This window comes from Lepisosteus oculatus, chromosome 5 (genome assembly GCF_040954835.1).
Source record: "Lepisosteus oculatus isolate fLepOcu1 chromosome 5, fLepOcu1.hap2, whole genome shotgun sequence".
NCBI classification, from domain to species: Eukaryota; Metazoa; Chordata; class Actinopteri; order Semionotiformes; family Lepisosteidae; genus Lepisosteus; species Lepisosteus oculatus.
In genome coordinates, this window is record NC_090700.1 from 58,172,723 (window position 1) to 58,197,992 (window position 25,270).

The following is a 25,270-nucleotide window of genomic DNA, read 5'->3' on the forward strand; positions in this document are numbered from 1 at the left end:
ATGGCTCTTCAAAGATGGCCAAGCAGGGACTGGATGCCTCCTTCTATCTCAAGCATTTTGCTGTTCATGCTTTGCGTACTGGGAGATGGCCTTCCATAGTAAGAGAAGGGGGGAAGCACATCCTGTTTGTATAGAATTACATGTAAATGCGAAATAGGTGCAACTTTTACAAACGTAGTGACTGACAATTCAGTGTCATTATTAAAAGGTACTATCCTCACTTTTTATTGGTGGGTAGCAGGTATGAATGTTTTTTTTTATGTTTTCTACAGATAAAGTTTACGTTTTCACAAAGGAGGTGGAAATTTCCTGCGGTCCCAGAGGCCTGGGTGGCTCAAGTAGTAAAGGCTCTGTGCCCAAGCACAGGTGGAGCTCTGTGGCCCAGGCAAGACAAGGCAGACACGAGCTGGGGCCATGTCACCAGCCAGCTGTTTGATAAATGGGTTCGGTGAATGACTCTGACAAGTGGGTGCATTTGAGGAGTGAGTCTGCAGGTTCTCCCTGTGTGATACAAGCGCTGCATCCACAAGGTCTGACAAAATGTGTGATTCCAGCACGGGTGGGTATAAAATTAAAACAAATGGGAGATTCAAAATTTGCAGAAAGGTTTACAGCATTACCCAAAAGCAAATCCAACTTATCTGGAATACATTCTACACAATTCCTCAAATGCAGTTCCCATACAAAATAAAAGGCATATTTCTTTGTGGAGACACATGCTTTATGTTCTCAGTCAATGGTGTCAGCTGGTAATGGACAGGAAACTGTCATGGCCTTTTTGGCTTGAACCAGACAGGCACTTGCATCTGGCTGATTTGTACTGCAAAAGCTTTTAGACAGTTCTTCAGTATTTTGTATTGCCCTTTCAAATATGCATTACTGTTTAGAAAGGAGTCTTGCACTCTCCTCTCAGACAGCGTCTGAGTGTATTGCCCTCCTTAGTGCTGCACCTGTGCTGGAAAGTAAAAGTAAACGGATGCTTTCTTAAGCAAAATCATAAAAGTCAGCTGTCAAAACATGCCACAGTGTGTCTGGTTGTTATTATTTTTTGTCTTTTATGCAGAAATTTTGGTATGGCTATCTCTAAACAAATATCGATGAGGTTCTGCATCAGAATTAGAGCAATGACAGTGGGAAGGTCATGCAAAAGCTATCCTACAGACCAGACTTTGAATATTTTAACTAGACAGTAGCCGACTGCTCATACCAGAGGATATTTATACCAACAGAAATTTACTCAGAGATCCTGGGTGCTCAAATATATAGCTTTATATGTAGGAGTCTCTTTGCCTGCTTTTTCTAAACCATGTCATATATGGTTTATATCAATTGTAGTTAGAGTTCAAGAGTTTCTACAAAGAGAATTTTTAATGCAGCACCAAATAGTAAATGGCTGACTGTGCTTCTTAACCCATGAAGAAAATATATATATAACCAAAACAATGCTCACGATTATGTTAATTAGCCCCTAGGCTTTAATACCAGCAGAAAAATGTAATTCCGTATATTAAACGCAACAGAAACTTGTCTAGTGCATCTCAAAACCCTACGGAAGCTCCAGGACACACCCAACTCTCACAGCTACTGTACAAATGAGAGAAAAACAAGGTATTGTCAAGATCATTGTGTCTCCTACCAGATAAACATTATAATCATCATGCACTGTTTAACAGAGCTGAACTTTCACACACAGAAAATAATTTTGCAGAGGGACTCTGTTCTATTCTCACAGACAGACATCCGTATCAGCCAAAGTCATGAATTTAATTCATGAATTTGTGAAAGCGCTCTGAAGAAAACCTTAAAACAAACGCGCTGCCTAAAAAGACTTGCCCTCCCTGTGTTTTTTGTAGTCCGCATTACTCAGCCTGAGGACAACGTCTCGGAATAAAAGGCACCACATCGGCTGCTCTAGTGGGATGAAAAGTGGATTTGCCCTTTTGCCTGGGTGATAATGTTTTTTTCACCTTTTCAAATGTATCTACATGAAAGGGCGCGGGGGGGAATGAAATCCGTAGGGCTCAATCCGTAGGGCTTAAATAAAATCCTTTTTAAAGATTGCTTGAAACAGTAAATAAAGCCATTGTGTTAGAAGTTAAGCTTGACTTGATTTCCAGGCTGTCGGAGAGGCCTGCTCATGGAAAGCTTGTTAGCAGTCAATTACAGCAAATACTGTACTTAATGATTTTCTGCTTTCATTGCACCCTATCCGTAAACGCCAGCTTCAGGTCCCCAGAGACGTCTCGCCCTGCCGTTTCCAGTCTTTTCCCTTTTACCTGAGGTGACACGGACTCTGTCAGGCCTGAATGAGTGTTCAGCCGTGCCTGTTTCTGTGGGGGAAATTAAGGCATCTCAGAGCTTTTGCCTTCAAAACATCCGTAGGAGCTTAAAGCTTGACAGCATGTAGGGCCATTAACTGCACCCTAGGATGTGAGTGGCGGCCCTGTACTGCCACCTGCTGGCCAAGCTCCCTGCTCGCAGCCCTGGAAATCGGTCAAAGAGAGGCTTAATTACAGCATGCTTGAATTGCTGTGAGTGCATGTCAGAACAAATTATGTAAGTAATGAAGCTGAAAATGCTAAGGGAGTAGAAATACAATGCACTGTTAATGTTCATACCACAAAAAAATCTCTCTCACACACAAACAAACATCAGGAACACTGGTACAGTAGGCCATAAAATAAAAAAGCACTGTAGGAAAAATATCATTATTTTTTCCATGTAAATAGATATTGAACTGAAAGGATTGGAATAGCTCAAAAGAGTCTGGAAATGCCTCCATCTCTGGACCACTCATTGGGATGATGATAATAATAATTCTCTTGCATTATAATAATAAATTACTATTGGTAGTAATACTTTTATTTTATTTATTTGATGGCATAATATCAAGCTGTATACTGTGTGAAATTGATAGCAATGTATTGCCTGTCGCTCATACCGTTTTGTTATTGAAATGTAGGCTAATATAGTATTTACAGGCGGATTTCTGTGACTTTATTGCTGCAAACAGAGCTAGTTCAGATTGCTGAATGGCTCTAACAATTCCAACGGAGTGAATTATGCAGCACTTGGTATGGGGTTAGTGGATCAGCCGCTCAGTACAAAGCACATCCCTTAGGCATGCCTGAGGGACAATGACATTATCCAAATGACACAACAGCAGCTTGCAGGCAGCTGATTAAATGGGCTTTGCGGTTTGGTTCAGGCTCAGGAATGGAAGTTGATTTGAGAGAATTAATTTAGAGCGATTGGATTTCAAGGTGCACCCAAGGAACATGGAACTGCTGCTGTTGTCCTCGGTGGAAATTCACTCAGATAGCGGGCAACTGGATTTGATTCCTAAAGGTATTGATGTGAATATGTTCAGTCAGTCCTGCATGAAAGGCTTAACTGTAGTGTTAATTGTTCTTTTTAATACATTGGGACGTTATGAAAATGTATTCAGCAAGGATGGCTTTATTGTTCAAGAGCTGTGCCTCATTTTTCTATACAGCTTTTTTGTATACAGTTGATTCTTGGTTGAATAGATCTGCTTATACCCTAGAATGATGGTATGTACATTTATCTGGACTGATTATCATTTGTTCCTAACATGAAGGACTTTTCTGTTTGTCTTATTGGCTACTGTACTGTATAACAGGGAACAATGCACATGGCAATGTAATGAACACAGACATTACAATGTTCAGGCTTATGTTTGCATTGATCTTAATGACTGAGACTGGCATTTGCACTGCTTTTGTGTAACACACATCAGTGTCCAGCTGTAGCTGTGGAATCTAAACGCCCCTGATGTTGCCATGTAAACTGCTCTGTGTATTAATCCCATAACTGCAGAGGTTTGAACAAAACACTAGACAGATTCCCCACTCTAAAACGTTGCTTTGATTGGTTCTTTGTGCTGAGGGGAATCTTTTGAAGAATTTCATACTGTGTAATTCTCTGTTCATAATCATCCATGTACTATATGCGTCCGAGCCAAACCACTGTAAAACCAACGATGAATCGACAGCAACAGCAGAAACAACATTTCCATCGAAATGGCAGTTTTCTTGGAGGATTTGCTGTTCAAAAATGTCTCAAGCAACTCACTAATAGGGCGCCAGTGGTTTCAATAAAAAGGCATAGATCTGTGTAGCTAACACTGTGTCACGATTAGTTTCCTTGCAGTTATACATCTTTATGAATAGAAGGTCATGGACTGGTGATATTCCCCCCAGTTGTCTCTGTCAACTGTGTAACTTTTCCAGGCTAATAGAAACATGCAGTACTTACTGTAGATAATGCTGCACAGATTCACCTATATAGCTTCACATCACTTAATAAGTTCAGTATAGACTTTTCTTGTGTTGTACTGTTTCAATGTCAGATTGATTTGGGCTTAATTAATTAAAACTCTCCTTTGCAGTTTGAAATGGTGTAAATCCATGTCAGTAAAAAGCAGAATTTAATGCTCGAAAGTGTATGAAGACAGAAATGAAAATGTTGTTTTGTATGCTGTGTTGTAGGAAAGTCAAAGACAACCCCCCAATGTCAGCGAAAAGGTGTTCTGACTCACAATGGTTATAGTTTAAGGACCTTAATCTAGGGAATTTTGGGGGGGGTTCATGTTGGCAAGGCCATTTGATCTTTCACTCTGAAGATATTACAGTGTAAAAAAGGAGACTTTGCACTGAAGTATGGTATTGGATAAACGTCTTTTCTCAGTGAAACAGATCTTTCACAAGGCTTGAATAGACCTTTAGTTTGAGGTTGTTAGCCTATTCTGAGATCTAGCATTAGTTATAGAGTAAAGGATGTTCCTTTGTATAATGTTTAAGAGTCTATGTTACTACTTACCTCTTTCTCAAATTCCACAGGACTCATCACTTATCGCAATGAGTGAAGAGTTTTTACTATCAATTTATACACAGCAACTTACAGAGCTTACAATTACCTATTGTCATGCACATGTATGTATATATATACACACCATTTATACAATAGCGTTTGCTAGAGCAATTTACTGTAGGTGACATATTTTACTCAAGACTACAGGAGCTCTGTCACTGCCAAGAGTTGAAACTCCCAGCCTTCTAGCTTGGAGACCTTAGACCTAATCATGACTCGAAACTACTCCCCTAGTAAGTTTAACATGTCTTTAAAAAACAAGGCGATTTTGACTTCAGAAGAACGTGTGGGGAACCAAATCAGAAGTTTCCGAACAACGGTTCGCATTCAAATGTTAAACAATGTGCGTTTCTTTGATGTGGTAGGTGGCATCTGATGTGATTCTGAAACTTTTTCTTTCTTCTTCTCTTCCAGCTCAAATCGAAATTATTCCTTGCAAGATCTGTGGAGATAAATCATCAGGGATCCATTATGGTGTGATAACATGTGAAGGCTGCAAGGTAAGCTGGCTCTCCTGGAAACAGAGGGCGGCTTCTCTCCTACATGCTGTCATTAGAGTTTTAGTGATCGTCCCTCTGACTTCTCTTCTGCTGTTCTCTCAGCTCCACTCCTTGTGTGACTCAGAAACGGCTTTGAGAACATCGCCTGCTTGGATTTGAAGTTTTTGAGTTTCGAAAAGATTTTAAAGTACTTCTGAGCGATTAGGGTGGAAACGGGGGAAAAAAAAAGATCATTATGAAACCGGTCAGGTTTTTATGCTGTGATGAGAATTCGCAGGTCTCAGTTTGAGTTTTGTTATCGTATTTCTTTCCCATTCAGTTTGAGGTGTTTGAGATCTGAAATGTTTTAAGAAGGCTTCCCAGTGCCCATATGACAATATTTCCATTTTTTCATTTCAACTTTCACAAAATTCTGTTTTCTTTAATGCAATCTATTTTAATTCTAATCTTATTTTTGGAGTCATTATTCTAATAATTACCAGTAACAAAAGGAAATGATTAACCCTTTATGTTCTAGTAATATATTCTGTTAACCCTATATGAAAACAACATTAATATGCAAGAGGAAAGTTTGGTAATTTTTTCCTCCCTTTTGCATAGCTAGCTCTCCTAGCAACTGATTAGCATTCAGCAAGCTGACAGTACTTTTGTTTTCATGCTTTGAGAAAGACAGGGCCCCTTTCACAGACAAAACCTTGTTCTCTCTCTAAGACACAGGTTTAAATAAAATGAAAGCAGCAGAATAAACTGCTGAAATGTATCTTTAATGATTGCTAATTACTTCAGGCATAGTAGCACTTAATGATATGTGCAAGTACATGAGTTCTAACCATAAATCATAGCATTATGAAAAAGTCCTGCTTGTCACGAGTAGTTATACCCCAGTTTCATAATGGTTGCCATTAGAAGGCAACTTGGCAGCTGTCAGCTGTTTTCTTGTAATTAAACAGCCAATGAGCAACTAATTAAGACATATGTGTATCGAGCAGTCGAATAGGGTATGTTAATGATCTGCTAGAATCAATTCATTAAGTACAAAATTGTCAAAAGATGAAGTATGAAATCAGTGTGCAAGCCCTCATCGCTGCAGTGACTGAAACATGTTAAATGACAATTGTGACCTCACCACAACACATCACTCGCTACCCCCACTTTCATTTTTAACAGATTACAGCAGAAGGAAAAATAACAGCATATGGTGGTTGACTGCCTCTAAAGCAAAACATAAACATCTTCTACCATTTGTCGCCTAAAATTGCTCAGCACCTCGCATTCAACAGCTACCTAAAGCGGTGGGGGTGCATTGAGCAGCTGGGGTTCATTTTTCTGGGAGTCAAAAGGCTTGGCCTCCATGATGACTGCATATAAATGGAAAGCGCTTTGGAAAGTTACTTTAAATGCCAAACTGCAGGAAGAAGTGATCTAAAGAGACTTCATGTCCACTACACCCAAATACCCATTTTTATTTGGGATCAAATGTGAGCGATTGGTATTTATAAAATTACGTTAAATTCTGAACTCTATAAATATTATTCTGGGTGGCGTGGTGGCAGTGGTTTGCCTCGCAGTGCTGGGGCCCTGGGTTCAGTTCCTGGGGTGCTCTCTGCGGGGAGTTTGTATGATCTCCCCATGCTTGTGTGGGATTCCTCTGAGTGCTGTTAGGTTGATTGGCTTCTGGGAAATCTGACCCTGGTGTGAGTGTGTGTGTTTCTGCCTGTCTGCCCTGCGGTGGACTGACGTCCTGCCCAGAGTGTGTCTTGCCTTAAGGCCCATTGCTTTCCCGCACAGGCTCTGGATCCCACATGACCCTGTACTGGATAAACCAGTTAGAAAATGGACGGATGAATGGACCTTCAGTTATTTGATTCTTTTTAGAAAATGCCAGATGCTGTGATCTTTTGCATGAAGGTTGTGACTACTGTCCTTCCCTGTGATGTCCCGGCAAGCCGAGCCGCTCACACTATTCTTGCGGGTTACTCCCTAGGGCTTCTTCAGGCGAAGTCAGCAGAGCAACGCCACGTACTCCTGTCCTCGTCAGAAAAACTGTCTGATCGACCGGACCAGTCGCAATCGCTGCCAGCACTGCCGGCTGCAGAAGTGCCTGGCTGTGGGCATGTCACGGGATGGTATGTGCAGGGCGCCCGTCATTGTGTGGCCCCTGGGGTTTGGTGCCCACAACTTACACTCACCATGAAAATTGTTTCCACTCAGAATCTCTGGAGAAAGCATGAGCCAGTCTCAGTCAGGGCAATCCGTGTTATTGGCCTTATCTGTAGCATTGCTAGCAGAAAACATCATGCTGCTACTTTTCTAATAATCCTAAAATAATAAATCCCTTCCAGACATGTGATGCAGCTGTGCAGCAGTTTAATTTATTAACTTTTTACTCCATGTCCTTAGTAAATTAGCTAAATGCAGAATATGCTGCACATATGCGATAGAAATGCATATGTAGAAAAATAAAATAAAGCAGAAAAAGTTGGTGTGGCGTTAACCTCTGCTTGTTCCCATGTATCTCTCCACTCTAAACTCTTGTTAGTCTTTAGAAGTGTAATACTGGCTGTTACTCAGGAAATTATCTGCTTTTCTTAATACTGTAGTCCCTACAGAAATCAGCAGCAAAATTTCCTAAATCCGAAAGGACGCAAATGTTTTTGTGGAGGAACTTGTCAAATTCTGCACCAGTGACTTTTTGATGAAAAATTGTGTTTAGAAGTGTTACTAAATGAGTCAAAATTAATTAAAATCATAATTAAATCGTCTTACAAAGTTTTCAAAACACTGTGACAATAATGTGTTGTGGCATACTGCACGGGCAATGAAACAACATGTTACTATTTCCTGATTTGTTTGAACTGTAAAACTAGGTACTGTCTTACTGTTCAAAACCCTGTGAGAGGCAGAAAGACCTGTGTAGAAATTCACAAGGGGTCACAGAAACCTGGGGGTTCTTTATAGCAGAGTTGTTTTCTTTTTTGTAATGTTTTTCAGTAGTGTGGTGGTGTGATAAGGTGTGCATTGTGTAGGACTGGGGTTGCTAGGTGTGAAGGTCAGACTTGTGTTGTAATCAAGCCAGCCCTTCAGAGACTGAGGCAGTCTGAGAGTTTAGACAGGCAAGGTGACTCACAGCTACAGTGAACACAGTATTCCTCACTTGTAGTGAGTATTTCTCACTGGCAAAATTACAAGATTGGTCTTCTTAGACACTGAGGAAGAAACAATCAGTAGCTATAATTGGAATTTCTGAGGTTCAAAATATTTTTTTTCCACTAAAAAAATCATTATGGAGCTTTATCTGCTGTCATTTAATTTATGGCTTGTTTTTATATCCCGTGACGTGTGTCCTTAGGGATTCTCTGTTGATGTTTCTGCTTAGGATTTGGTTTCTCATTCCATGTGTACCTGCAAATGTTACTTGTAAAACTATTCATCAAGGCTAATCCTGCAGAAGTGTGAAAGGAAGTACATTGTATTCCATAGGCTCGGGAGAGCACTGCTTGGATGTTCCATACACACTTACTGACAGTCAGCAAAACAACTTCTGCAGATCCCAGGGTAACCAGATCCAAATGAGGTTAAGTGGGTCTGTGTGAGTCCTAATGCACCTGCATAGCGATGGGGACATTATACTGTCAAAAAGGTGCTGTCCTTCAGTTGAGACATAAAACTGAGATCCTGACTGCAGTCCCAGGATTTCTCTAAAAGACACCGTTTAACTCCGGTTTCCAAATTTCCAAAGGGCCAAATTTCCCCACTGGCCCTTTCCAATCATGGCCTCCTAATAATCCCCGTCTATGAACTGCCTTCATCACTCTACTCTCCTCCCCACTGAGAGCTGGTGTGTGGGGAGTGTACTGGCGCACTATGGCTGCCGTCGCATCATCCAGGTGGGGCTGCACACTGGTGGTGGTGGAGGGGATCCCCATTACCTGTAAAGCGCTTTGAGTGGGGTGTCCAGAAAAGGGCTATATAAGTGTGAGCAATTATTATCACCAGCAAATGAGATAAGAAATCAAAAGGTTGTGCAGATGCATTCATACCTCTCCCTTGACCCCACAGCGGTTAAGTTTGGCAGAATGTCTAAGAAGCAGAGGGACAGCCTGTACGCCGAGGTGCAGAAGCACCGGATGCAGCAGCAGCAGCGAGACCACCAGCAGCAGCCGGGTGAGGCGGAGCCCCTGACACCCACGTACGGCCTCTCCACCAATGGGCTGACGGAGCTGCACGACGACCTCAGCAGCTACATCGACGGGCACACGCCGGACGGCGGCAAGGCCGACTCGGCCGTCAGCAGCTTCTACCTGGACATCCAGCCCTCCCCCGACCAGTCCGGGCTGGACATCAACGGCATCAAGCCCGAGCCCATCTGCGACTTCGCGCCCGGCTCGGGCTTCTTCCCGTACTGCTCCTTCACGAACGGGGAAACCTCCCCCACCGTCTCCATGGCAGAGCTAGGTGAGGCTCGAGAGGAGGGGAGCGTGTGAGAACAGGATACCGGGGTGGGTATATAACACGAAGACGGCTTAAAATAGCAGGAGGCCGAAAACTCATCTCAAAGACTCATTAAAACAGTTTTTTTGTAATTAGTTTCCAGTAATTAGGGCCAATCAAAATCCGACAGGGCATACGTCGAGGGAAATCTCCTTTTTCTTCAGTTTCCCTAGTGCTTTAGATCCTTTTTCTTTTAACAAATGTATTTAAAAAAAAAAAACGATTAATTTTTTTTCTTCCAAGAGCCAAAATGACCTTTGTTTCTGGGAGGCAATGTCATGCAACTCCTCACCCCTTTGGATTTTGATTTTTGTCACTGATGTGGATTCTGAGTCTACCCCTTTGACAAGATCAGTTCTCGAAGACAGTGTATATATTGTAAATGTCCATTTTTTCTTCCTTGTTGAGAACAGCAATACGTAAAACGCAACAGTATCCACCCCGCTCTTTCTTAATTTCTGGCGCCTCATGAAGATATACAGTAAACTGCATTTTATATCAGGTGCAGTGCATTAATGAAGTGTTATTTTAAGTGTACTGTAACTATAAACCCATTCATAGTTACACTTAAAATAATTATTTGTAAAAGTATAATCTGATGTAATGTCTTTAATGGTTTGAATAATGTTGTCTCTTTTTTTTCCTCCAGAACATCTGGCACAAAATATCTCTAAGTCTCATATGGAAACGTGTCAGTACTTAAGAGAAGAACTCCAGCAGATGACTTGGCAGGCCTACCTGCAGGAAGAAGTTGAGAACTATCAAAACAAGGTACAAAAACCCGCCCTCTGTCTCACTTTTCAAACACTGTGACTCCTACTTCTTTCTTTTTGTTTTTCACTAATGAAACACACATTGGTTTAACCAATTCATTTCAGTCAATTAATTAAATATTTTTGCTGTTTTTTTTTTTTTTTTTAGCCCAGAGAGGTCATGTGGCAGCTTTGTGCAATCAAAATAACAGAGGCTATTCAGTATGTGGTTGAGTTTGCCAAACGCATCGATGGCTTCATGGAGCTGTGCCAGAATGATCAGATAGTGCTTCTTAAAGCAGGTACAGTGTGCTGATCTATTCCTGTGCAAGTGATGTGTCTCCAGAAGGTACTGCTGGAGGTTTCAGTTTCGTTCGTGTTTTTCTTATCTTAAACCTGTAGCTTTTCTTTAGCACCACATTTATCTATGAGTCTGTTAGAATTAATATATTAATCATATCTGTCTTCATAATCATGTTGCCTGAAGTAAAAAAGATACTCATACACTTTATTATAAAGATTCATCAGGACAAACTATCCTGAAAGGATATAAATTTATACTGCTGATGCCCTACCATAGAAAGACTTATTTTTTATTTATATTGTCTTCTATTAAGTTCAGCACCATGGCTTTATGGACATCTCATTGTCATTTAGAAAAGAATGAGAATCTTTGAAGACCAAAATAGCATAGTACTCAAATCCATCTTTTACTTGAGTAAATACAGTGATTTTATGACATGGTTTTACAGCCCTGTACCTTTTGGGTGCATTCTTGTAAAAATAGCTAATACAAATATACTGCTATAACAGTATTTATTAAATAAAATAGCTACTAAAGATATAATAAAATAGCAGTAGTTATTAAATAAAAAATCAGGCCTGGGGCAAAGGCTTACACAGGTGATTGTCTCATAAATAACCTGTTTAGATTCTGTGGTGAAGCCTTTCAAATTTATTGAATAAAGTCACCTGACATTATTCACTGTCATTTTATGTGAGGGTACTGAAGACTTTGGCAAAAACCGTGACACTGTTATCCTCTGGTGTCTCTTTGTTTACAGTAAACACAGGGCGTAGCGATGTTTAAGATATGTAACAAAGGAAATAAGAGTGGTTGAACCGCTGACTCTGTAACAACATCTATTTCCTTCACTCTGTCTTGAACCAGCTTGAATCAGGCCAAAAGAAAAAAGATTCTATGCTGCAGAAAAATGTGACACTTGTGGTTATTTTTCAAATCAATCTTGATTTGAATAGAATTCCAATTGTGATGTAAATAAAGAATTAGTGACATATATCTAGAGTTGAACTTCACATTTTAAACCACAGAAATCTCATAGATACAGTGGTTGTCACTGCATCTTTTTTATATTATAATCTAGTCTCATTGGTCATCATAACTGCAGTAACCACAGTTCATCATGGCTTTCAAACTGCTTGCTACTTACTAAGATTTTACATGGCTGTCTACAGCCTGTGAGCTTAAGAAAAAACATTTGGTACACATTTGTGGCTGAAAACTCAACATGGGTTGTACATAAACATTGATATGCTTACGATTGCAGTCTTGTGCTCTATGATATGGAGTATTAGTATTTCGTTTTTTGGCAGCATTATTATGGCCTTTTACCATAAAGTTAGGCAAACAATAGACAGAATACATGGAAACACTTGAAAAAACATGGAGTGCAAATTACTGTGTTAAGTCTTTGGCCCATATGACTGGAGGGCCTGCAGCTGTTCATGCTGAAAGAAACAAGAAATTAAATAATATTAATCATGCCATGTCTCCCGCCTTCCTTAGGTTCTTTGGAAGTTGTGTTTGTCAGAATGTGCCGTGCCTTTGACTCACAAAACAACACAGTCTATTTTGATGGAAAGTACGCTGGCCCGGAGGTCTTTAAATCATTAGGTGAGTATTTGATTAGGGTGAAACTCCAAGGTTTTTATTTTTCACTTCTTGTTACTCATCATGTGTCTTGTGTAGACCTTCACACAGGCAGGGCAGCGATTGTGACTACTGTAAAGGGACCAGCTCAACTAACACACTGACAGCTGTGCTCTTACCCAGACATGATAGACCATGTCTCTGTGATGAGTGATTTTAAGTTACCTCTTATCTTCAATTAAGACAAGCTTCTTTTCTTCCACGTGTAAAAGCTTTGACCTAGAAGTACTGTATAGCCTGTCAAAGAGTCTGGAGATGACTGAATGGCCATATAACTCGGTAGTGCTTTGCTTGAAAAAAAAAAAGGTTCAATAAAAATGTTTGGAAGGAAATTATATTTATGTAATTGAATTAAACACTGTCTATTTTCTTCATGCTTTACATGAGTGAGGCTAAAAAACACTCATGGTCATAACTGTGATAAATACTACATAACACAATATAACAACATAAATAATCCTGTACCATGTTTCATGCAAATGAAATTACAGATACTCAATTATTTGCAATGGTTAATAAAGAGACATACTTTCAGGTGAAAGGCAGGGAGAAATCAGGTGAAAATGCTAGAAGACACTATTAATGATCTAAGAGCTGACAAGAACTTCTGCCGATGCAGCTCAGTAACAGTGGTCCAGTATGTTAAAGTGAAATTGTAGTTTTCTGTATGTTTTTTGTGTGTTTTAAAAGAGTGTTTTTGTAGCCTTGCTCAAGAAATTCCTTCTAGTAACGCATTACATCAGTAGACATTGTACTATAAACCTTAATGTTCTTGATGATTTCCAATGCCGGGAAATAATAGGTTTGATCTAATTTCTTTGAGTGAAATATTTTTCTTTTATAGTGCAGCGCAGCACAACCATCTAATGAAAAAAAAAAGATATTGTTTACTTCCAATACTTCTACTATTACTACTAATGAAAATGCATAACTAATGCAAAACACATGTACTGTATCATGAGGATTTACAGAGGCTTTGGAAGAGGGAACTCAAGTGGGACAATTAAGTTGAAGCCTTTTCAATTTATTGTCGTTATTATCATCGTCATCAGGAGCTGCGTCAGCACTCATTACACTGTCTGTCTGCTCTGAGTGAATGAAGGAAGCCAGATTCTGAGCAATGTTGCACTATTTTAATTGGGTACATCTTGATTCTCTGTGTGTGGCTTGGATGATAAAGAACAGTGCTTTTTTTATAAAATATCATGTGGCATGGCCACACTAACAAGCATTCCACTGTTCTGAGTGGTACAGAATGGGTTCTGAGATGAGGGAAGTAATGAAGGCTTCTTCCTGTGTCTTTGTGAATTCCCAATAATTGATTTAACAAGAAAAAAGTTGAAATAGTGACCTCATTCCTTGTTGCCTAATAAGAAGTGGCTGCCAAAATATGATTAAACTACACAGATTTCGTAAAATGACATGCTTGCTGTGCTGCAGTTGTTCTTTCATGTCAAGGCAGTATCATTTGTATGCAAGGATACCTCTCCCTTATTAAAACCGTAACTTCAAAACTGTGGAAATGGAAGACTTTTTGCCTTTGTTGTTCATGTTTCTTCTCTGTCTGTGCATTTGCTTTGTCAGGCTGTGATGACTTGATCAGCTCCGTCTTTGAGTTTGGAAAGAATTTGTGTTCTATGCACCTGTCTGAGGATGAGATTGCATTGTTCTCCGCGTTTGTGTTGATGTCTGCAGGTAAGCAATTCATTAAGCAATCAAACAGTTTAGTACTTGTAGTGTGATTCAGCCATGCTCTTCACTGCTGGAACATCATAACAAGCATTTGTGAATTGCACTCTTCACCTGGATAATTCGTTCAACATACACTTTTCACATTTAGAGAGCTAAAGATAAATTCCCTCTTTGTTTTTCTCTCCAGTTTAGAATCACCCAGATTTATGATCAGTTGCTGACATCCTTTATCATGGCTTTTTCGGTTTTTCTCTCGTATCACCATCTGACACTCATAAGCAGGTCTGCCTTTCTGTTGACCTTTCAGAGGTTTCAGATGTTGTTCCTCTAACTTCACTGGTTGCATAAGCAGAAAGGTCCAAAAGCAGCACTTTGAACTCAGTCTGTTCTTGATTATTTTGCCTTGAAAGCTAAGATCTCAAGCCATAAGTGTGATTCAAAATGTTGATAAAGAATCCCATAGGCCTGATGCCAAATTTCTTGAATCTTGTTGCTAGATCGGTCATGGCTTCAAGAAAAGGTGAAAGTGGAAAAGCTCCAACAGAAAATCCAGCTGGCTCTTCAGCATGTTCTGCAAAAGAACCACAGAGAAGATGGGATATTAACAAAGGTATTGTTCTTTTTTTAATGGTTTGACATCATGGAAACATTCACTTTCCATTCATGCAGGTGTCTGAGAAGTGCATGCCTTGCATTTCAAACTGGAAATATATTACCTTAGATTTAATTTTATGTATGGTATTTCTGTAGGCAATCATTTTTATTGCCTACATTTAACAGTTTTACTGAGGACAATGGATATGTTTCTTCCTGTTGAATATATATATAATATCCATTTATAGTTCACCATATTATGAGAGCGTTGTTGTCTTAGAATTACAATTTTTTAATGAAATTACAAAATGTATTTTGAACAAAGCCAGTGAGAAGAAAAGAGGTCATTAAAGAAAAGTCTGTTTTGATAAGTTTGATAATGGTTTATTTGTATTTTCAAAGCAGTATTTCCATAGTGAATGAATCTTAGTTAGAAAAACTGACAAATGTACTGTAAATGTCTCTGAATGTGGCCATCAACTCTTGAAGTATAAAACTCTAAATGCTGTTTCTTTTTTGTATTTAATTCACAGTTGATATGCAAAGTATCTACACTGCGAGCATTGTGTAGCAGGCATACAGAGAAGCTGACAGCTTTCAAAGCAATATACCCGGACATTGTGCGTGCCCATTTCCCACCCTTATATAAGGAGCTCTTTGGTTCGGACTTCGAGCAGTCGATGCCTGTCGATGGGTAACGGCCACCCATTTGTGTGAAAGCTGTCCGCAATGTTGGAGGAACCAGAGCTGAATGAATCTGAGACACTTTACGGTGCCCTGCGCAAATCAGGAGAGCCGACACGCTGCACAATTTGTGGGATTTCGTTCTTCTGTTTTTTATTTCTCTCTGTGGATGGGGCAGGGAACTGAAGTGCAGGGGAAATCGGAGAGGAGATAAAAACAAAAGCTTACCGAACCTTACTCAACACTGAACTTGTCCTTATGCATATCGTTTCCATGTAGTCCTTTTTCGCCTCCTCGTCTTAACTGCGGAAATTGTGAACATTGAACTGATGTGGATTTGGCTTACCTTGTTTTGATCCCAGAAAAAGCAACAACAAATATCTCGACTATTCTAAAGGATAGGCACTGGTTTAACCTTTCCAATTCACGGAAATGATTTCAATCATAGTAGCAGGCAGACGTGAAATGCTCTGAAGCTGTTGTCTACACAGCTTTACATTAATGTGGCAGCACTTAAAGTCATGTTCAATTGCCTCCATTCTTTTAAGTCTCTCCCTAGAGTTTCAAGTTTTTCTTTTGGCCAAGGAATTTCAAATAATTACACTATGGTCACTTGCTGTTCCTTTTCTTTCTTAATGGAGGACTGTATTTCAAGATTCAAGCCAAACGTTCTAAATGACAGATTCACTTCTATCACTAAAACAGGGTTTATTTGGCCAAATCGGGTATTTGTTCTTATTTTATAGGGAATTGTGTTGTTTAAATTGTGTATTATCCCAGGATCTATACATTTTCTGGACTTCAAATATTTTTTTTCTGCATAGGATTCTTTGGCTCTTTTATGATATGTCAAATAAAGACGTAATCAAGATATGGAAACTATATGCATTTCTTGGTCAGGTTCAAAACCGTTGGTTTTTTTTTCTGTATATGCAGTGCTCAGATGCAAACTCAAAAAGACTCGGAGAGCTGAAAGAGCACTGTGGTGTGGAGTCTGCCTGTTGGCGAACACGATATAAACTGCACCTTTCGATGGACAATCGTCTAAATGAAATGTAGAATTCTGGTAATTCTAGTTTAAACATAATGAATTTAGCTGTCAAAGACTCCATCCTCCATGGTTGCATAGTGAAATCATGTAAGGCCATCTGCTATTAATCCTTCACTGGGGAGGTGTCCTGGTAAAACTGAGGGTACCAACAAAGAAAAAAAGGGTCCATTACACCAGTTTTATAATGTGCTACAGGGTATTCAGTCATTAGAACTTACTATACAGAAAAAGTAATGTTTATAGATTCTATTTTAAATAACATGTATGATATTAGTAGTTAGAATATTCTTTATTGTTGAATTGATAAGGCACTTTCATTTGCACCTTCATTTTATTTAAGACTCGTGTATTACCTAGTGATGTGTTGCATGTGCACAAGAAATACAAATTTAACCACAGAGTTGTGGAGGGTAGTCCAGAGAGATGTTGATGCTGCTGATTCATTGAGTTTTGCAGTGTCAGTGTTGAGAGGGCTGCATACTGTTGAGGTTATGAGAAGCAGAAACGTCAATATTTTTTCATCCATCACCTTTGTTCATGAAAGAGGGCTGTTGACATTTTCTTCAAACACTGCCAAAAAACATACATGTCCGATTAAATGCGCTAAGGAGAGAACAAAAGAGTGGCTTCAGTTTATATTTTATAAAAACATAATTTATGAAATTATTGGAAATAGCTCCCCATATGCTAACCTTTAAGAGAATAAGGGTCAAACTTAATATTCTGCATTCCTTGGCATCCTTTGGATTTCAGTTAGACCCCTACCTATGTACTCTGGTGGTAACAAAATAACAGTAGTATTCATTTTAATGTGCATTGCCATTTTTCTTTTCTAAATAAGGTTTGATTTGTAACAAAAACCTTATTCTGGTATTTTTAACTGTTAAGTTTGAACATTTTTATGTGTCCATCTAAGGTAGTAAGTCTGAAGCATTGATTGTCCAACCCATCAATAAAGTGAACTTATAGGTATCCCCCTTAAGTCTGTTCAGGAAAAATGTCTGATACAGAAGCATGTTGTGCAGATATTACACTGCTGATATCATGGTACCTTTTTAAAGTCCCCAATAAGAAATCACTTCAGCTTTTGAGACTAAAGTTCTGCTCTGGAGACATTCTTATATACTAGATATTTTATCATTGTGGCCTGACTTTTGTTGTCAGCTTGTCGGAACAGTCCCCAAATCTTGCGTTTTTATCACCAATGGGCTCCATCCGAGTTGCACTTTTGCCACAACCTCTCAGTCTGACATGGTAACTGCAAAATAGCTTCTGGCAACATCTGGCCTGCCGCTTGAAGTCTGCTGGTAGTGGTCACAAAGTCATCTTGTTTAGCCACCTTTAATTTAATAAACATTGTACTGTAAAATTACAAATCAATTTTGACATTCAGTCTGCAAGTCCAGTATGACAGAGAACACACATAGTAATCAAACAAGACATTAACCATGTAATCACCACTCCTGGGATCAGCCATTACAGAAAAAAAGCAGTAGAAACTAAAGGAGTCAAAAAGACAATTGCATAATTTACCATAAAAAGCGAAGACCATTAACACTCTGTGTGTCAAGCTTTTTGGTGAGCTGTCAGACAAAGGGTTAACAATTATTTTACATCCTGACTGTGAGAGAAAGAAGCAAGCAACTGAGCTTCCCACAATGTGAGTGGTCTAGCACAGAAACATGCCAGCTTGGATTTATTTCAGCAGATGGAACTGTGCGTTAGTTCTGTATTTTTTAAAATCCAATTGTGCCACCTAATGGCAAAATAAAAAGACTGCAGCCTTAATGTGTTATCAAAGGCAATAGGAAACAAGTGTCAAGATAAGAGCTAATACTATTACTGTTACACATGTGAACATTTTTATTTGTGAACATCAGCAGTCCTAGTTCTGGTTGAAAGCTTGGCTGTTCTTTTGTGATCAAAGTTTGTGATTTTTTTTTACAATCTCACTCTCCACTCCTTGTGCGCGTGCATGTCTGAGTTTCTGAGCGTGACTGCTTCTCAAGAGTTAGGTGTTAGCCATTGACAAGTATTTGTCAGTCAACAGTAAAACACTGTTTTGCTGTTGAAAGAGAAAGAGATACAATATTCAAAGCCTTGTCTGGAAGAAAAAGTTTCTATTTTTGTAACCCTTAAAACACAGGAAGAGGCAACAGATGGCACTTAACAATATTCCTGCAATAAATAGAAGTAGTCTGTGAAAAAACAGATTTTGTAATGCAAGACAATGATAGAAAGTAATGTTATCTTAATATATATATATTTTGTTTTTTTTAGTTAGTATTTTTGTCTTTTTCCTTGCCGGAGTCTTGTCTAAATATCTTGTACCTTTTTCATTTGTTCCTGAATGTGCCATAGCAGATGCTTGTGTTAAGTGTTTGCCGTCAGTGAGTTGTGTTTGTGTTGTGACATTCCAGGAAACAAGGAGCAGAGTTAGGGGTTTTGAGTAGGAAGCTTGTATCACAGTTGCTTTTTTTGCACATGACCTTCATTCCTCAGTAGTGCAATATGTACATAACAAACTCGTTATGTACTGTTATCCCTCAGGGAAGTTCAAAAATCAGTTATTTTTACAGTTTTTTTTTAAGATGTTATGTTGTTATTGTCTTCTCTTATTTGTTTTTGCTAAGGAATGTCAGTTGAATAGTTCAGTCTGGTTTCTTCATACAGTGGCCAGGAAACAATTTACATGCTGAACCATGTTTATGTATTATTAGGGTTCTTTTCTTTGGGACTGGGATGGCTCAGCCAGAACTCATGCATTCAGTAGCCTTCAGAACACATGGACATGTTATAAAACAGGCTTTTGCACACCCTGACAGAGACTGGATCTAGAAAGCTATTCTTGAAGTGTGTTATCTACCTGTCTTTCCTAGTATTGTCTTCAAAGCTCTAAGAACAAAACAAGATCACTGACAGATGACAGGGGTATGTTGATTCCCCAGTATTCCTTCTGCATCATTTTATTTTTCCACATCGTGCATTTTTTCAGGGCTCTTAGACAGTCCTTCCCAGAAATATTAATCCATGTGGTCTGAAACCTTCCCAGCATGCCCAGAAAAAAATGGTTGATAATGTTCTTTCAGCAATATCTAAAAAACATGCAAAACATCTCAATGAAAGACCATATTTAAATAAAAATGCAAATTCTTTCATAACTTAAGATAACAAATTTGGATTTTTCCCTACATGGCATTTTCATGTGCTTTCTATGAGTATTGGGGACTTGCAGCTCATGTCTGGCAGTACTGTGAGCTTGTAATAATAGAACAATTTTCATGCAATTTGTATGAAGAAACATTGAAATCTTTCATGTATTTGATGCTATGGTGAAAAGGGTGCTAAGGCAACCAAATACTTCACATACCCCGTTTTGTTCTAGGCTGAAAGAGGAAAAAGTGGTTTGCTGTGGACAGTATTTCCTTTAATTGAGATTACACTACCATCAGTTAGTTTATGGACACTGCTCTCTGAAGAATCCAAAAGATAAAAGGCACATGCTAAAACTGTGAATGACAATCCATACAAATATGAACATTTTGCCCATTGTTTTAGCTGGGAATTGAATTATGAAATTTATGCTCAGGGAGAATAACTTAAATAAGTATTAAAGCAGAAGACAGCCAATTTGATTCTAGTAGGTTACAGCTGTTTCTAGCTACAAAATTGTAACAGTGGACTTGGCAAAATGTATTTTGCTGCATTGTGTTGATGTTGAAATGATAAGGATTTCTTTAAGTAAAATATTCAGCCATATTCAGAAGGATCTTCATTAAATTATTTTTTTTAATTCTCTGTTTAATGCGGTATACAATTTGTGTAATACTGCATGAACATTTAGCAGGTCTGTAAGGTTTATTGCACCATCTAGTAATGCAGATTTTGTTGAGCTGAAATCTTTCCTCTTTTTTAGTTTAGAGCTTGGTAAAGTTTAGCTATGACTTGAGAAAGCAATGCTTTTATAGAAAAAACATTGACTTATTTTCTTTAAACTGTTTATGATAAGTGCAGCTTGAATTCAGTTCCAGTTTTCTGTGCTTGATATGGGTGTTGAAATGTGCTTTAAATGGTTTGCATGTTGACAACCTAAGAAAAAAGAAAAACATAATGACACAAACAGAGAACAGGAGAGACTGACTATAATTAACTGCCACGTTTTTATCACTTGATACCTCTTAAGCTTAAACACATCCAAATTCTACACTTGTCACAGTGTTCTGATATTAAGATGCATTATAATGTAATTACATATAGGCAGCATGGAGGGTGTGTCATTTAGTGCTGTTGTCTCACAGTTTTTGGGTCTGGTCTTGTGTTCAGTTTTGGGCTGGGATGTGGAGTTTGCTTGTTTGCCCCAGGTTCCCAAGGGTTTTCATTGGGGATTCTGATTTCCCCAACCTTCTGAAAGGTTGCTAAAGTCAACTCAGGAGTGCAGACCTTTTCCATGTTAATCTGGCCGGTCCAAGGTATATTGGCATACAGGATTGCAAGATGAAAGCCCTTTCCATCTTTCTTTAAATTATGAATTACGGCAAAGCCTAATTTTACGGATTGGTAGCATTATTAGGTTGTGTTACCAGTTCCACTTAAATGTTAGGGTATGGTGCCAGTTTACCAGTGCATTAGTGATTCTCCACTATGAAAAAAAGCCACTCTCTAAAAGTACTGTATCTAAGAAACCTACAGACCCTTTTTTTCAGAAACAAAATGCAGCTAAACCTCAGAACCTTTTTTTGGATATAGTAAAACGAAAGCAGCTCTTGTTTCTATTTACAATGTCAAAATACCTTTTTGTTTATTGTTTACTTTTTTAACATCCTAAAAACCACGATCTCCTTTTGTCGTCTTCTTTTTTCAGCGGGTGGATGTGTGAGGGAGAAGAGTCCACTATACTTAGTGCCAAATGAATTTTCCTCTATGCTTTTCATACTAATTGATCTTCTGCATTAGCTGTGCATTATTAATACGGGTTCTAGGGAGTCGTCCAATCTGCAGTGGAACCTCTTTTATACAAACTGTAGTGAGATGAACACCCTTTCTGACGATCTCAATTATCTGGTGCTAAACAATGTCTCCTTCAGTACATGAATGTGACGCACATTTCTGCTGTGCGAGTCTACGATAGTGACAGTCAGATCCCTACTATCCCTGCACATGGTTTGTATGTTATTAAGCCAGAACTGTACCTTTCATACAAGTTGACTGCGTGTTAATTGTTACAGAAAGAGTTTCTTAAAAGCAATACCAACTGGAAAAGAAGCAGAGCATGGATTTCTCTTCTTTTTAAAATAAGTCACATAATCATGTTCATCTCTTAAACTGGAGGTACTTGTGTATAGCTGTGGATTGTTGTATGTAGTACTTGCCCACGAGCGGCCAGATCTGGTACTAAAATTAAGTTCTTGACTGGGAATTCTTCATATTTTTCCCAGGATATTGAAATTCAGTTAATATTACTTGCTTCACTTCACTTAATTTAGCTTCACTTAATATTTAATATTTATAATACTTAATATTATTAGCTTCAAAAACATACTGCCAGATTTGCAGCACAATACAGTAATGCAACAACTTCAGTTGCGTTAAATACATCATGAGTATTATACAGCAATACAGAGCATACACTGAAATACATGGTCAACACTGTCACTGAACCAGATTTGGGATTTTGGGGACATTTTACATGGCTTAGGTTCACAACAAATGTTAAAATACATTATTTAACAGTTTGTTATTAGTTCTAGCTTTAAAGATCATTCTTTTACAAGCATAGTAGCTATTTATTTATTAACAGCTGCTAGGACACTTGTAATGCCAAATTTGACAATGAAAAGAACTTAATGGAACTTGTAATTTAGCACCAGATGTGGTTAGCACTGTAACATTTCTGAATGGCGTTGTCTTTTGTTTTTGACTGGGGGAACAACGTAACTTGGCTGCTCCCTGTGTTTGTGCTTGCTGTTTGCCAGGTGACCTGTGACGGAATGGTGCGTGTCTTTTCTATGAGCTGGCCACTGGTTTCCCAGCTATTAGCGTGCTTGTTTTGTGTGTGTATTTAAAGACATAGGACGAACCCCAGACAAGGCTTTAAGGAGTTTAGAAGTGCAGGGTCCGGTGGTGAGTTTGTAAAGTCTCTACCTGTTTTAGTACCTTTTTTTTTTTATTTGTATCAGTCCATCTCATGGCACCTTTTAACAATACTCTCATTTCCAAAGTTCAACAGGCATAGTTATGAAAAATAAAATAGAAAAAAATACAGTAAAAAAACTTCTAGCCATAACCGAATGTCAAGCAATAATATAAACGTTGAATATCTTTTGTGCATAGGTTTTAGGCATCTGCATGTAAATACAACCTTTTATTTATCACATTTTTTCTTTTTGTTTTTAATATGTGTAAGCGACTAGTTCTGTTCCTTCGCTGAGAACTAAGAACTTCAGATGGCCTGTATACATCTTTATTTCTCTCTCTCTTTCTGCTTTTGAGTCACAATATTTAATGTTATTATTGATCACATGTATAGAGTTAACTTTATAACTTCTGTCTGTATAGGTAAGAAGTAAATACTGCTATAAACGTCTACTCAGTGCAAATATTTATCTGTTGATTAAATACAAACATGCTGTACAATATCTCTGTTTTAGTATACTACTCTCTTTTAGACTTAGTTTGATAGAGGTAGGGTGTGCTGAAATTTATTTTGTGTTATTCTGATGTGTGGTGCTAGGTAAGTTACTTTTGTGAACAAAACCTTGATTCCTAGACTAGGCCACCCTATTTGTCCTATTAATTTCACTGAGTATTGATGCATTATTAATATTAGTACTATTAATAATAAAAAATAAATAATGATAATATTATGATGATACCCAGCGAGTACCTGTATCAGAGTGCTAGTCTTGGGATAAGGCTTTTTTTTTCTCACTTTAAGATTATTAGCAAAGCAGGATCGGTTTAACAAAAGCCAGATTTGCAATATGTGTGTTTTGTGTGTTTCAGATTTCAAAAATGCCTTGATTTGACTTTGACCGTAAAGCAGTATTGTGTTTCTATCATCAGTGCAGTCCCTACTGTGAGACCCACTGGCAGAAGCTGAGGCACATAATCATTGGGAGGGCTGGTGAACCTGCTTTAGTTAACACAAAATGAGGCCATATTTGTATTTGCGTGTCTGAAAACTGGACATAATTTGAGTCCTTTACCTCACATGGGGGAAACTAGAATTTAACATAAACAAATTGCCGTTTTTTGGGCCTCATCACCCAAACCGAACACCTTTAAAAAATGAGCTTTTTATCAGAAAAGTCCAGCTTCAGCGGCACTTGGTTTCACACACAGGTTCTGTTTTAAAAAGGTTGCCTGCACACAGTCTAAAAGCTTTCTAAAGCAGACACCTCTCAGTCTAATAAGTGTTATTATACGAGACTTTTCAAGACAAATTGTTTTCAGTGCTATAGAAACTTTTCTACAATTTTGACATTCTTTTTGTAGCCATTATCAGCCAGAATATGCTTGCAATAATAAATAACCATCTGTTCTCAGTGTTGCAGGATGCACAAATTATATTTAATTGTTGTTATTTTTTCTTATTGGTTTCATTATCTTGAATGACAGTGTGTTTGCACAACTTAAGAAATTCTGTTCTGGATTTTGAAATATTTTCGTATTTTGTCTTTACTATTGGCAAAAGAAAATGTTTGCCACATTTGTATAACCGTCAAATACATTGACAAAACAGAAAATTATCTTTTAATACAATGTACTGTATTATGTGTCAATAATGAAACACAATTTTTTCTGTACTATTCTAATGAAGACAAAAATGAATTCAAAACCGTCAGATTTCCTTGGGGTAAATTCTGGTTGACATTAGCTAGTAAACAGAAGACTGTCAGCTTAATTCACACAGCTGTGTGGATGTCTTAAGGAAAGGACAATCCTTGATGGGGTTTTTTTTAGCTTATACTCAAAAAGTATCTACTATGGTCTGGATGAAGTGGAAACATTTGATCAAATAGAGAAAACTAACTAAAGCATCATTTCTAGAATCCAAATGTGTTTGTATAAAAGTTTTAGGTAAAAATATGCATATAATATATTTGGACTTATAGCTCCATTTGCTCTTAAATGTTAGACCAACTGATGTTTTTTTTTCCTTACTGAAGCAGAAGATGTCTTGAAAAGTAACAGCCAGGACTGCTGTTGTCACAGATAGGTTTAACAGATGTTTGCTACTGATCTTAAAATGGGGACAGAGGATCATATAACTTTTTATCCAGCTCTTTTAAATTCTCTTTAGGAGTAGTCTCTTCACTATAGTAGTTTTGCTCCTCCTTGTCTGATTCCTAAATATAAAAATAAGTATTTTGATTCATTTTGTAAATACAGCTGTAAAGAAAATAAGAAATTTAATGTTGTCTTTTAAATACTTTTCATTCTAATATGAATGTTGTTATATTGTACTTAGAAACTGTACCTTTAATATTACCTTTATTAAAAGTGCATTGGACACATCGATTTTAGATGTGCTTTATGTGCTGTTATCCCATAATAAAGATTACAGCTTGTAATGGGACTCTCATTGTCTACCTCCTTATTGTATGTCTGAGCTGGTTTAACTGCCTATGATTAGCCTGCCATTAAAAAGTAATGAAGTGTG

The 25,270-nt window shown here is 38.2% G+C and overlaps 1 protein-coding gene across 4 annotated transcripts in view; it reads left to right on the forward strand.

The window, feature by feature from the left end:
• Positions 1-25,270, forward strand: part of roraa (RAR-related orphan receptor A, paralog a) — a 264,425-nt gene extending 239,155 nt beyond the window's left edge. For 2 of the 4 annotated variants that reach the window (XM_015343695.2, XM_015343697.2), the window contains 9 exons: positions 5,308-5,393; positions 7,378-7,519; positions 9,453-9,848; positions 10,534-10,655; positions 10,806-10,938; positions 12,444-12,551; positions 14,172-14,282; positions 14,777-14,889; positions 15,407-25,269. In XM_015343695.2, coding sequence (XP_015199181.1) covers positions 5,308-5,393; positions 7,378-7,519; positions 9,453-9,848; positions 10,534-10,655; positions 10,806-10,938; positions 12,444-12,551; positions 14,172-14,282; positions 14,777-14,889; positions 15,407-15,571 — 1,376 coding nt within the window. In that variant the 3' untranslated portion in view covers positions 15,572-25,269. Of the gene's footprint in view, positions 1-3,176; positions 3,349-5,307; positions 5,394-7,377; positions 7,520-9,452; positions 9,849-10,533; positions 10,656-10,805; positions 10,939-12,443; positions 12,552-14,171; positions 14,283-14,776; positions 14,890-15,406 lie in introns of those variants that run through there. The other 2 variants (XM_015343696.2, XM_006628912.3) reach the window with 2 other exon arrangements.